The sequence below is a fragment of the Lissotriton vulgaris genome, chromosome 10 (assembly GCF_964263255.1).
Source record: "Lissotriton vulgaris chromosome 10, aLisVul1.2, whole genome shotgun sequence".
Classification (NCBI taxonomy): domain Eukaryota; kingdom Metazoa; phylum Chordata; class Amphibia; order Caudata; family Salamandridae; genus Lissotriton; species Lissotriton vulgaris.
In genome coordinates, this window is record NC_141698.1 from 224,333,936 (window position 1) to 224,348,299 (window position 14,364).

A 14,364-nucleotide genomic window follows, 5' to 3' on the forward strand; every position below is an offset into this window, starting at 1 on the left:
CCCTACTATTGTAAATGACAATGCCATTTATTTATGTTAAAAAAAAACATAAATAAAAAAAATGTCAAGAGCAATGCCAATAGCTCTAACTTTAACAAAGGCAAAACCATTGCATTGTAAATGCTTGTTTTTATATGCAAACAGATGTGTTTAAGTTTTACTTGCACACACAACAGATGCAGTGCAAAGGTCTCTCAACCTAATATTAACTTACTTTGACTTGTACTTGTGTTGGTTGTCTATTTACTTACGTATTATTGTGCGACCTCCTCTGTTGTGTCTGCAAAACTTACCTTTTGTCCCGAAGTTTTGTCCTGAATTTTGACCTGTCCTGAATTTTGACCCAGGCTTTGCCTGAATTTTTACACCCATGACAGTTAATCAGCCTAGCACCCTTGTATTGGTCGGACTCGCTGCGCTCCATTGCTATGCAGCGATGGGGGCTAGTTTGACAACATTTGCCAGGGCTGCTTTAGGTTCAGGTAGGCGAGGTGTATGTTGTCCGCATTTCTCGGTCTCTCTTTGACTTAAGGTCTCAATTTCTTTTCATTTTTTCAGTTTTGTATAGTGCGAACGTTGCCTAAGGGTATTAGAGCGTTTTATTCGAATTCATGGCGATATTACACGAGGTCGGATTAATTGTATTTATTTTACTTTAATTGGGTACCGATAGACGTTGAGCCGACTCAGCCGAGACTGGTATCGTAGCGTGGTTCTTAAGTTCTAAAGTGGGTGGCGCTAGCCAATTAAACCTCTCTTAGTGGGGGTGTCATAAGGATAGGGTAACGACAGGCGTGTTTCCGTTGCTACGTAATATTTTGCAGCACGTGATGGGTGACAGCAGGTTTTCCGCCAATCCGAGTCTACGCTGCTCCCGTCCTCAGGGCGCAAATCGCACCAATGGTAGCGGCACTTTGTCTCTTTACTATTTTGCTGGCACGCAGCTGAAATAATGGCGCTTCACTGCTAGGTTGTTCAACGAGTGAACGTTACCATGTGCTGATTCCTTTCAGTGTGTGTTAATTGTCCCACCATGGACGTCCAGGCAATGCTTCTGGATGAAGTGGCTTTGGAGGGCTTGGATGGTATCACATTGTCCACTCTGTGGTACAGGCTTCAGTCTCGTGTTCCCTCTTTCCCTCTCATGCTGGACCAGGTCACTCGGCAACTCCTGTGGTACAGCTTGCAGCTTTGCCCCGACATAATGTTCTACCAGCTCCCGAGGACACGAGAACCGCTATTACAGCTCAACAGGTGAGCCCCATTTTCTACTGCCTAGATCATTGTTTCTTGCTTAAAAGTTGCTCTGTGGTCCCCTCTTTACTAGGGCATTGGTCACCGTGGTGTAAGAGCGTATATATTTGATTTGTTTGACCTTCTCGCTCTTACCTTCAGTGGATGCTAAATCCAGCATTGTATTTCATTTAATTAAATTGTTGTGTGTGCTGGCGACTTTCAAGTTAACCACAACTGTGAATGTGGCTGCGTTGTAAGATGCCAGGTTGCGTAAACACCGACTTCATGTATAGCCCATAAGGTTTATTAAGTATTACAATCACGATTCCGGCTGCTAAGTGATTACTTTTTTTTGTAAAGTTTGTGTCTGACTGAGGTTTGCAATGGCTTGGGGTGAAATACTTCGGTGTAGCATTTCGACCTGTTATGCGCTTGAACAAACTGACGATTGTTTCTTTTCACCTTAGGCTTTTAATCACAAATCTTAGAAGCTGGGCTTGCGCGTAATTATTCACTGTCTACATTTTAGCGTATCCGGAGCATCGTTTTCGCACTCTGAAGTGCCATACTTATTTCACGTTATGGGCTGTTTGGTATTTTGTTGCTCACAATTGTCTCACTCCTCGCCGACCAGTATTGCGAGAATGCTGTTGGCGACTGGTAAAGGACAGTTCTGTAAGTGGTATGAAAAAACTGGGGGGGTTACGAAGGGGCTTGGTCGATGTAATTAATAAACAGCTTAGTGTGCCGCCCGACTAGTATTTTGCTGGTTTTGTCATTGCATCCAGATATATAATACAACAATTAACATTACAAATACAATAAGCCAGACAATTGGCCCTTTTTTGTCCAGAGTTTTATATAGCGAACTTGAACCGAACCGGATATCAGAGCGCTTTACATAGCACCAATTACGTTACACAAGGACACACATTCATTTGGTTAGGCACAGGGAGATTAACCCTTTCGATGCTGATGACGAGCTCAGCTCGTCCTCACCCACGGGTGTCGTGTGCTGATGACGAGCTGAGCTCGTCATGACAACAGCAAAATGGTAATTTGCAGCACAGCGCAAAAATCACCGCAGCAGCGATGCGGTTAAGTGATTTGCCCAGAATCACAGGAGGTTTAGCGACATTACCGAGGCTCGAATGGGGTTCCCCAGGTCCGAGGTCGAGCGCCCTAGCCGTTGGGCCAATGAATGCTTGTTAGTTTCAGAAGATGCGATGGATAATCAACAACTATGGCTTTGTTGTGTATATAGTGTTGCAGATGAGACTGTGAAAGAACTATACCGAGTCTCTTTGAAGTTACATCAAACACAGTGAAGCGTGGTACTGCTGCAGAGTTAAGACAATTTTTTCACCCTGAGAGTGAGGGCGAAAACTGAGACCCCGATAGGGACCAGTCTCGGCACTTGCTTTTTAGAACTACCGGTGATGAGCACCGGCAGGACCCGGTGTGGTATCTCCCACCTGGTTTGTCCCCCGGCGGCTCCGTGTGTAATGGAGCTGCTCGCGGTGACATCACTTGGAATGTCACTGCGTCCAGCGTTCCAAGGCGAGCGCCGGGGCAGGGAGTGATAGAGCTGCCAGAGCGAAGGCTGTGGCTGAGGACGTTTGGTATTCCACCTCTTAAATAAATGTTTTAAGTTTAACTTACTTGGCGTCCGTGTACATCTTTGGGCTTCACCACACTGGCGACGAGGGTAAAACAAACCAGCGACCTCAACACGCCGGAAGAAAGTGAAAGACGACAGCTGACGGAAAGAAGCAAAAGGAATTTCAAGGCGGAAGAAGCAGACAGTGTTGGATTGGAGTCTTCGCTTAAAAAAACAAGCATTTACAATGCAATGGTTTCGCCTTTGGAAAAGTTAGAGTTATTGGCATTGCTCATGACATTTCTTTTTTTTTTACTTATAAATAAATGGCATTGTTATTTATATTGCCAACAGCTCACAGCCCACACAGCTCTCTCAGCCCACACAGCCCACAGCCGACACAGCCCACACAGCTCTCAGCCCAACACAGCCCACACAGCTCTCAGCCCAACACAGCCCACACAGCTCTCAGCCCAACACAGCTCTCAGCTCTCTCAGCCCACATAGCTCTCAGCTCTCTCAGCCCTCACAGCCCACACAGCCCACACAGCCCTCTCAGCCCAACACAGCTCTCAGCCCAACACAGCTCTCAGCGCTCTCAGCCCACACAGCCCTCACAGCCCACACAGCCCTCACAGCCCACACAGCTCTCACAGCCCACACAGTTCTCACAGCCCACACAGCTCTCACAGCCCACACAGCCCACACAGCCCTCTCAGCCCAACACAGCTCTCAGCCCACACAGCTCTCAGCGCTCTCAGCCCACACAGCCCTCACAGCCCACACAGCTCTCACAGCCCACACAGTTCTCACAGCCCACACAGCTCTCACAGCCCACACAGCTCTCACAGCCCACACAGCTCTCACAGCCCACACAGCTCTCACAGCCCACACAGCTCTCACAGCCCACACAGCTCTCACAGCCCACACAGCTCTCACAGCCCACACAGCTCTCACAGCCCACACAGCTCTCACAGCCCACACAGCTCTCACAGTCCACACAGCTCTCACAGTCCACACAGCTCTCACAGTCCACACAGCTCTCACAGTCCACACAGCTCTCACAGTCCACACAGCTCTCACAGTCCACACAGCTCTCACAGCCCACACAGCTCTCACAGCCCACACAGCTCTCACAGCCCTCACAGCCCTCACAGCCCACACAGCCCTCACAGCCCACACAGCTCTCACAGCCCACACAGCTCTCACAGCCCACACAGCTCTCACAGCCCACACAGCTCTCACAGCCCACACAGCTCTCACAGCCCACACAGCTCTCACAGCCCACACAGCTCTCACAGCCATCCGCCCACACAGCTGTCACAGCACAGCAGTTGCTCTCAGTGCAAGTGTGCACTGAAGCAGGTACTGTAGTAGAATTGGCCTATACCATGTACTGCACTGTGACATTTACACAGCACTTCATCCCCGGGCTGTGGAGCGCTCTGGTTTGCACGGAGATCCTAGGTGCAAAGGTTTAAGATGGCGCGGGTTCGAGCGTGACCAGTGCCTGTGATGCTGGGTGACGCGTGTGAGGTCTGGAGATGGGGACTCTGCGCAAGCGCAGATCGGCCCTTTTACGTGGCTGGTTATAATATACTACTTTGCACAAGCGCAGACATGCCCTGCCTCTTACATGGCTGCGCAGCAAAGTTTTAATGTGCTCCATTTTTTTTTTGCTGTTTGCAAAGTCCTCTTATTCCTGCTGGCACGGAGTGGTGCATCTTCGGCGTTTCACCCTGTGCGAGATTTGTTGAAGGAAGGAACAGATAGGAGAGGGGCTGCTCCATGACACTGTGGTTTCCTTGACAGTGGTTGCTCACTTTTTTTTGCTGGGGGAACGAACAGACAGGCTGACATTGCAGCACGCACACAGAAAGACGGACCTTAGACACTGCAGGCACACAGACAGACAGACGGACCTCGGACACTGCAGACACACAGACAGGCTGACATTGCACGCACACAGACAGACGGACACTGCAGGCACACACACAGACAGACGGACCACGGACACTGCAGGCAGGCAGACAGCCGATCACCGCAGGCACACAGATGGACGGACATTGCAATCAGACAGATGGACACTGCAGGCGCACAGACAGCGGGACACTACAGGCACACAGACAGACGGACACTACAGGCACACAGACAGACGGACACTACAGGCACACAGACAGACGGACACTACAGGCACACAGACAGACGGACACTACAGGCACACAGACAGACGGACACTTCAGGCACACAGACAGATGGACACTACAGGCACACAGACAGGCACCGTATCCTGGCCGGTTGACATTGTAAACCTAGACACAAGGGTTGTTTCTTATTCCTGCTGGCACGGAGTGGCGCATCTTCGGCGTTTCACCCGGTGCGAGATTTGTTGAAGGAAGGAACAGATAGAAGAGGGGCTGCTCCATGACACTGTGGTTGCCTTGACAGTAGGTGCTCACTTTTTTTTTTTGCTGGGGGAACGAACAGACAGGCTGACATTGCAGCACACACATAGAAAGACGGACGTTAGACACTGCAGGCACACAGACAGACGGACCTCGGACACTGCACGCACACAGACAGACGGACACTGCAGGCACACACACAGACAGACAGACGGACACTGCAGGCACTATCAATTTAATATTTTCACCAGAGGTAAAATATAAATACACTAGAGCCAGGATACAGGACATGAATGGCAATCACGATCCAGGGTCTTATGAAAAACGAAACCCCCAAAGTCTACATCCTTGAAGGTTTTTGTCACGAGCCCTTGTGGGCAAGTTAGAGCTCACTTATTTAACTGGAATGAAGGATTGCTGTTAGGAAACTGCCACAATGAAAACAGGACTGCCAAGCTTTTACAGACTGACAGTGTAGGGAGATCTGTAGTTGTAGCAGACGAACTCCAGAAATAGAATGGATAATTCACGTTTGCCAATCTAGACACCACTGACAAAGACAATAGTCCTTGAGTACTACTGGCTTTGCCAATGCTTGTTCTCCTTATGAATTAAATGTAAGTGCTCTCTCCGACTCATTTGATATTACACAGCAGAACACAGTACCAGGTGGAGCGCTATGGAAACCGGGCTTCTGCGAGGATTGTCTTTTGCTCCACTTGCCAAAAGGAGATGCCAAGCCAGTCACAAATATTTGGTTCTCAGTGCTGTCTTCAAATTCAGAGCAAGTAAAGATATTTCCTATTCTTTGATAAAAAATGTTTTTAAAAAACAGAAAAGGCTTGGTCTGGCTCAGGCGAAGCAGACAGCGTTTTATGAATAAATGTAGGAGTGCTGAACTTTCATGTTCGGGCAATAGCTATACCACAGTAAGCTCTGTCTTCCAATAAATAAATATATATCTTCCCCTTTCTGCCCAGGCAGCAGGAATGGCTTCAGCATGGGCCCTGCTAGCATGGCACTCAGTTTCCCTGAGAGTGCTGGTCTTAGTATCGGGTTATATATATCCCCTGATTAATCCTCTCAAATAGTTTGACTACACGATGATAAAAAAAGAAATGGTAGTCTCGGCTGACCACTGTAGTCTGCAACGGCAAACAAATGGACTCTGATGATGACGAATGAATAATCAGCCTGCCAGAGACAGAAAGTAAGGCCATGATTGGCGCGGACGAGCATTGGTGAGGTAAAGACTACCGCCCTTACGTCACCCACTGAGACACGCATTTTATGCCTTTAGTCTATGAACAAGCGTACAGCGATGGCTGCAACTTGTTTATCCACGACTGTTAAAGCACCTCCGATAGCGCCTTGAAGAGATCCGCCGAATTATTGTAAGGATTGCTAGCCGTATCTGTCCGTATCCGTATCTGTTGAAGTAGCGCAGGTGTTAATGCAGTATAAATATGTATAATTATACTTTTATACTATTTATGCAGACGCTCTCTGCTGACGTTGTGGGTAAAAGTGCATGTGGCATTACGACGAGAGCTGCGCACTTCAGAACCTAGGAATGCGGCTCCAGTCTCGGCGTCGGCTCAACAACCTGTGATTCCGGACAAATCACTTCATCTCCCATGTAATGGACCCCGATGCCCTTGGGCCGAATTAGCGCTATATAAAACTACCAAAAATATGAATAAAAAACATGGTCGGTGCTGTTTTGGTGAGGTGACAATATGTTCTGTACTGTAAAACAAGGATGTGAAATTCAGGTTAAAGGGAGGCGCCATGGAAAAACGGTGTGACTCACCCTCGCAGGCACGGCCCCCGTCGCAGCTCCCACTGGCCTCCGCTGATGTCGAGGGTTCCCCCGGAGTCAGCCACTCACAGCGCGGCTCCCGGGGCAGATCCTGATGACGCGGCGAGGCTCCAACCAACGGCGGCGCAGCTCACGGGGACAGGCCCACTGCAGCGGCCAATCAGAGCGCGCCTCTGTCGACGAGCCACCAATGCGGTCGCAGCCCCTTCGTGCCTCGGCCAAGGTGCCGAGCGGCAGCACCTACGAGGACAGGGGGGGCGGGAGAGGAACGGACGGCGGGAGGGGGCGTGAGGCACGAAAATTGGCACAAGAGCGGCGTGGGCAGCCGCGGTTTAAAAAATAAAAATAAAAAAATGGCGGCAGCACCTACGAGGACACTGGGGGGGGGGCGGGAGAGGAACGGACGGCGGGAGGGGGCGGGAGAAGACACAGGGGGCGGGAGGGGGGCGGGAAAGGACACAAGAGGAACGGACGGCGGGAGGGAGGCGGGAAACGTGGGGACGGCGGGAGGAGGGACACAAGGCAGGACAGCAGCAAGCACGGCCCGGCCGGACCAGACTCGGGGGCGTTCCCGGCGTCGCGTGACGTCGCCAAAGCCAAAGAATCTCGGGAACGCCCCCGTGTCTGGTCCGGCATTGATGGACAGGCCCCTCGTCCAATGGCTAGGCTCCATTTATGGAGCTAGCCAATGAGGCGGGGGGGCGTGTTCAAGTAACCCATACTAGAAACTACAGATTTCTCTGGAGGAGGAGCCTAACGGCTCCGCCCCCCAGCGAAACCTAAAAAAGCGGAGTAGGAGCGGAGAGTAACTGCTGGTCGGACATCCGTCTTTACAGAAGACCAAAAGTAAGGTATCCATGTAAGCTATCAGTAGTGCGGTGTAAGAAGATGCAACAAGAATCAGATTGATGAATGAACGCAAAAGACCGGCTGAAAACATAGCGCGATCGTTTCACGGACTATAAATGGGTAAGGAAAACGTTTGGGCAGCCGAGCGTGAAGGGATGTGGCGCTAATGTGCCTGCTGGCTAAATCCATACTTCGGTCTCAGCGGGTAGCCGAGTGTGGAGGCAGGGCCTGTTTGTGTGTGACATTTGCGGAAAGCACCCATCCTTCTCTTTTACTTTGCCGGTATTTAGTGTGTGGACAAGAGGATGACAGGAAAGGCACTGCGGTCTTGAAATAACGAAGCGAGGTGCGCGCGATGAAGGAAGCTCTTCTGTCACCACAGAAGGTGTTGTCAAAATAAACATTGCCGGCAATTTATAGTCCAAGGAATCAGAGCTTGACGGATGTACTGTCGCATAGGAACATGAACATTGCCGGTGTTTGGAAGTCGTATTAACCGGAACTTGGCAGGAGGAGTGTGCTGTCTTAAACTTTGTAGTGCGGATGAATAAGGAGGCTTTCTGTCACCACGCAGCGTTTCAAGATAAACTGTGCTGGCAGGAAGGAGAAGTGAACGCGGAGTAAAGCGCATTGTGTATGAAGTCATGTCAATTAGAGGTGAAGGCCGTGCACTAATAGGAGTCAGCATTCTCCTGCAGTCAGTTAAAGGCAGAGTGCATTCTGCTCCAGGGAGTGCGGGCCGTCGGGCAAAACTTGGAAGCTACCTCCACTGTGGGCTGAATGTGCACTGCGCTATTCATGTATTAACGAAATTTCCTTTAGTGTAGAAACCTGGAAGCCCATGCAACTGGGGCACACACAACTGTTCCTACTAGAGGATTGTTTGCAAATTAAATGTTAGAAGTAGAAGTATGCACTAATGTAGTATATGCATGTTTTGCTCCATTGGGTGCAGGAAAATAGTACTCTGCTCTATGCTTACACTGTGAATAGCAGAACTTGAACATTCTTTTCTGGGTTGTAGATCTGCAACATCGCTCTGTGACATATAACCATGCAAAGTGTGACCCCTCCACCTTTTTTCCTGACCAACCCAGGTGATCCCACTATTCAATGGAAAAAACGTATTTTTGAATTACGCTACTGTGTGTGGGCCTAACCTTGGCTTAGAAAGGAAGGCAGCATTGATAGCTTATTACCTAGGTGCAGAAGGAGAGGAGGTTTTAGATCACCTCCCAGACTTAATGACGCAGGAAGCAAGGGGTCTCAATGAGTTTGAAGTAAGCCTAAAGAAATTGGATTTACACTACCTCCCCAAGACAAGTACAATTATGTAGAGGTATCACTTTGGGAAAAGAGCACAAAAGGAGGGAGAATCTATTGAAGATTTTGTTTCTGAATTGAGGAAATTAGCAGCGACTTGCAAGTTCGGTGGGGCAAGTGAGGAAAGAATTAGGGATCAATTTGTATTGGCTTGCAGGATGGAGCGTGTGCGTGAAGAGTTATGGCTTAAGGATGACCCACCGCTGAGGGAGGTTCTTATAATAGCCAAACAGGTGGAACACATGCTACAGTGTGTCAAAGAAATAAAGCAAGGCACTGGGGAAAAGAGAAGCGAAGACAAGACCAATGTCAGTGAAGTGGTGACCGAATGTGAGGCAGTGTCTGTGATCAAAGGCCAGAAGGTAGCAGGTAGAGAACAGAAGGAGAGCAAATTGGGAGGATCGTTTAAGGGCACCTGCTATAGGTGTGGCAAGCAGGGGCATCTAGCCAATGACAAAGAGTGCCCCGCCCTCAAGTTTACATGTAACAAGTGCGGTAAGAAAGGTCACTTCAAGCAATTCTGCAAGAGTGGGCAAGGGGTCAGTAGACAGAGTAGAGACAGGACGAATGTAGTGTGCGACGAAATTGTGGTGCAGGTCAAAGAGTTGCAGGTCAAAAGCCTCAATGACACCATGTGCGAAGAAATAGTGGTGCAGGTTGAGGAGGATCAGGTAACAGCCCAAAAGACACCATAAAAGTAGGGGGAATTGGTCTGGAAGCATTGTTCGATTCCTGTTCTAGGATAACTATTATCAATGCCAAAGAATTCTCTCGGGTGTCCGAGGGCAAGATCATTTTGAGAAAAATGGATTTGAGGCCTGGGGGGGTATGCTGGTCGCCCTATCTCTATGAAAGGTTATTTCTTAGGGAAAATTGAATACAGTAGCAGGACAACAGTGTCCAAGGTTTATGTGTCCACTGTAGGGGACAACATTTTGGGGTGGCAAGCACAGAAGGAGTTGGGGGTCTATCTTAATCCCAACAGCAACCCCCAGATCCTGATACAGGAAATACAAGAGCACAAGACAGACGTAGTGACAGAGTTCAAAGAAGTGTTCAGAGAAGAACTAAGATGCCTAAAAACTACTGTCACAAGATAAAATTGAGAGAGAACGCGAAGCCAGTGGTGGCTAAAGTCAGGAAACTCCCTATTGCCATCCAAGAAGAGGTGAAATCCGAACTAGAGAGATTGTGCAAGGCTGGAGTCATCGAACCGGTGGAAGCGACGGAATGGTTGGCACCCATCGTGGCCGCAAAGAAGGATGGGTCGGTCTGGCTCTGCATCGACCTGAGGGCGTTGAACAAGGAGGTCGTGGTCGACCGATACCCTTTACCGAACATCACCCAAATGATGAGCATGCTAGAGGGAGCAAAGGTGTTTTCCACTCTCGATCTCACCTCTGCCTATTTCCAGGTTAAACTACACAAAGAGTCACAGGAACTCACAGCATTTGCTACACCGATGGGCGCATACAAGTTCAAAAGGATGCCTTTTGGGCTAGTCTCGGCGGCCGCCGTTTTTCAGAGACTCATGGGCAACATCTTGAAAGGCATCCCAGGCGTCATGTGTTACCAGGATGACGTGCTTATATTCGCCAAGAACCATAAAGAGCATGATGAGAGACTGACATGCGTGCTAGGAAGGTTCCAGTCACAAGGACTTACAGTGAAAAAAGATAAGTGCGTGTTTGGCTGTGCAGAGCTAGATTTCCTGGGGCACAAGGTGACGACAGAAGGGATATGTCCCAAGGCCGAACTACAAGACACTATCGTAAATTTGGCACCTCCCACGAACAAGGACGAGATCAAGTCGTTCATGGGGATGTTGGAGTTCTACGGGAAATTCATAAGGAACCTGGCAGGAAGGACCTACGCCATCAGGCTGCTGTTAAAGAAAGAGACTGAATTCAACTGCAGTCAGGAGTGCCAGAGGGAGTTCAAAGACATAAGGAGGGCACTTGCAGAGGCCCCCAGCCTAAAGTCATACATACCCAACCGGGCGACGGTAGTCACCACCGATGCAAGTGCCAAGGGGCTGGGAACAGTCCTCACCCAAGTAGGCAAAGACGGAGAAGAAACCATAGCGTTTGCCTCAAGGTCACTCCAGAAGTCCGAGCACAACTACTCGGTAATTGAAAAAGAGGCCCTAGCAGTATCCTGGGCGGTGGGAAAGTTCAGAGACTTCCTGTGGGGAACTCAGTTCACTCTTCGTACTGACCACAAGCCGTTAGTGGAAGTATTCAGCAAGAAAGGTCTGGATGCCATCTCCAGCAGGATAAGGCGGTGGGTGGTCAGCCTCCAAGAATACACTTTCGGAGTAGAGTACGTCCCGGGAAAGCGAAATTTTGCAGCAGACTGTCTGTTGAGACTCGTCAGTGAAAATGAGGCGAGGGAAAAGCAAAGGGGTGTGGACGATGAAGGGGAAGAACTTCAGATGGAGAATGTCTGCGCCATCCAGAGAGCGTTAGGAGAGGAAATATGGAGAAAGGCTTTGGAAGAAGACGAGATCCTGGAGTAAGTGTGTAAAAGAATAAAAGACAGGTGGAGGAACGAAGATAAACGAGAAGAAAACCTGCGGCCATACTGGTTTGTCAAAGATGAGCTGTCCGTGGTAGATGAATGTCTGTTCAGGGGGACGAGACTTGTACCACCTGTGTCGGTGAGAGACAATCTGGTTGAGATACCCAGATGCCCTTCGTGGGCTATCACCAGGACTAAACAAAGACTCAGGGAGAACTATTGGTGGCCGAACATGGACCTTGCCACTGAAAGGAAAATTAGAGGCTGCATTCCATGCAGCAACGGTGACAGTCTTGAAGCAACTGACGCCCCCAATGGTATGCAGGCGGCCACCGTCGGGACCCTGGGAAGAGTTGGCGCTAGACATCGTGGGCCCATTGTCTGGAGAGTTGCGGACACCTTACATCCTGGTGCTCATGGATTTGTATTCTAGGTGGCCTGAAATGAAGTCACAACCAGGACAGTCATCGGGTTCCTGGAAGAGGTGTTCCATCAGGGAAGGGCTACCTAGCAGCATTCTCACGGATAATGGGGTGCAACTGTGTTCAAAAGAAATGGAAGACTACCTTGGGGAGAGAGACGCATCAAGCACAAGCGTTGCGCCTTGTATCACCCCGAAACCAATGGCATGGTTGAGCGATTTAACAAAACCCTCAAGGAGAGTATCCAGTTAGCCAAAGCCAGTGGCATAGGCTGGAAAGAAGAAGCATGGAGGCGGCTAGAAGCATACAGGTTCACACCGCACCAGACGACGGGAGTCACCCCATTCGAGCTGCTCCGTGCAAGGATACCCAACACCAAGCTATCCCCAGGGTGGATGGGGTGGCACAAGGGATGGTTCGACCACTACAAAGTAGCGGAAAGCTTAGAGCAACAAGAGGAAGCCATGAAGAAAAGGAAAGAAAGATATGACCAGCTCAAGGCCACACAGGAGGCTGGATTCAAAGTAGGGGATAGCATCAAGATCAGAGCCCCCACTGGAAGAGCAAATTGGTCCGGGTACAGTAGTCCAACCAAAATCACCAAATTGTTCAAGAATGCCGTCAAGACTCAAGAGGGGAAGATCTGGAACCTGGGGAGAGTAGTGAGATTTCACCCACCAGGGCTTGACTCTAGTAGTGAAAGGGTGGGTGAGGGTGATGCAAGAAAGGACAAAGGTCCCGACTCTAAGAAGCTGTTGTCATTCCCCCACTTGGGGGGTAGGTCTAGCAGGAGAGTGACGAGACCCACCAGGTATTTCGATAAATATGTTATGATGTGATCCCTACTATTCTGTTGTTCATGCGTTAGTCTTCCTAGCAGGAGGGCGACCAGACCCTCCAGATATTTCGATCTATATGCAAAGATGTCTTCTTTGCTACCCTGTTGTTCATGCGTTGTTCTCATGTTTTCATTCCGCAGGGGAGGGGGATGTGTGGTATCCCACCTGGTTTGTCCCCTGGCGGCTCCGCGTGTAATGGACCTGCTCGCGGTGACATCACTTGGAATGTCACCGCGACCAGCGTTCCAAGGCGAGTGCCGGGGCAGGGAGTGATAGAGCTGCCAGAGCAAAGGCTGTGGCTGAGGACGTTTGGTATTCCACCTCTTAAGTAAATGCCTTAAGTTTAACGTACTTGGCGTCTGTGTACATCTTTGGGCTTCACCACACCCGGCCCACTGAAAGCCCTGGTATAGGAGAATTTAAAAGTCAAGTCAAATGATTTATATAGCGCACTACATACCCAGAGGGTCTCAAGGCGCTTGAAGAAGGGTGGGGGGATTATTTGTCGAATATCCAAGTTTTAAGTTGCTTTCTGAATGCTAGGTGATTCTGAGTGAGGCGAAGGTGCGTGGGAAGTGAGTTCCAGGTTTTGGCTGCCAGGTAGGAGAAGGATCTACCTCCCATGGTGGTTTTGTTGATGCGAGGTACAGCAGCAAGGGCTTGGTTGGAGGATCGCAGCTGGCGGGAGAGGGAGTAGAAGGAGAGTCGTGTGTTAAGGCATTCGGGTCCAAGTTCGTAGAGTGCTTTGTGTGCGTGGGTTAGGAGGCGGAAAGTAATCCTTTTATTGACGGGGAGCCAGTGTAGGTTTTTCAGGTGACCAGAGATGTGGTCTTTACGCGGGATGTCTAGTATGAGTCTGGCTGAGGCGTTCTGAATGCGTTGGAGTTTTTTCTGAAGTTTTGCGGTAGTACCGGCATATAGGGTGTTTCCGTAGTCCAGGCGGCTCGTGACCAGAGCGTGTGTGACAGTTTTCCTAGTTTCGGTGGGGATCCAGCGAAATGTTTGTTTGAGCATGCGAAGAATATTGAAGCAGGATGATGAAACGGCGTTGACTTGTCTGTACATGGAGGGTGAAGAATCCAGGATGACGCCTAGGTTTCGTGCGTGGTCCGTCGGGATGGGTGCTTTTCCAAGGGCCTCTGGCCACCAGGAGTCATCCCAGGCGGAGGGGGAGGTACCTAGGATAAGGACTTCTGTTTTGTCTGAGTTCAGTTTTAGTCGGCTGTGCTTCATCCACTCGGCTACTTCTTTCATTCCTTCATGTAGAATGGTTTTGGCAGTGTTCGGGTCTTTGGTGAGTGATAGGATCAGTTGAGTGTCATCAGCGTATGAGATGATGTTGAGGTTG

At 49.7% G+C, this 14,364-nt stretch overlaps 1 protein-coding gene across 3 annotated transcripts in view; it reads left to right on the forward strand.

Moving 5' to 3' along the window:
• The first annotated feature begins 823 nt into the window (after positions 1-823).
• Positions 824-14,364, forward strand: part of GTF3C1 (general transcription factor IIIC subunit 1) — a 2,762,707-nt gene continuing 2,749,166 nt past the window's right edge. Inside the window, exon 1 of one of the 3 annotated variants that reach the window (XM_086940909.1) lies at positions 824-1,254. In XM_086940909.1, coding sequence (XP_086797035.1) covers positions 1,034-1,254 — 221 coding nt within the window. In that variant the 5' untranslated portion in view covers positions 824-1,033. The remainder of the gene's footprint in view (positions 1,255-14,364) is intronic. The other 2 variants (XM_086940911.1, XM_086940910.1) reach the window with 2 other exon arrangements.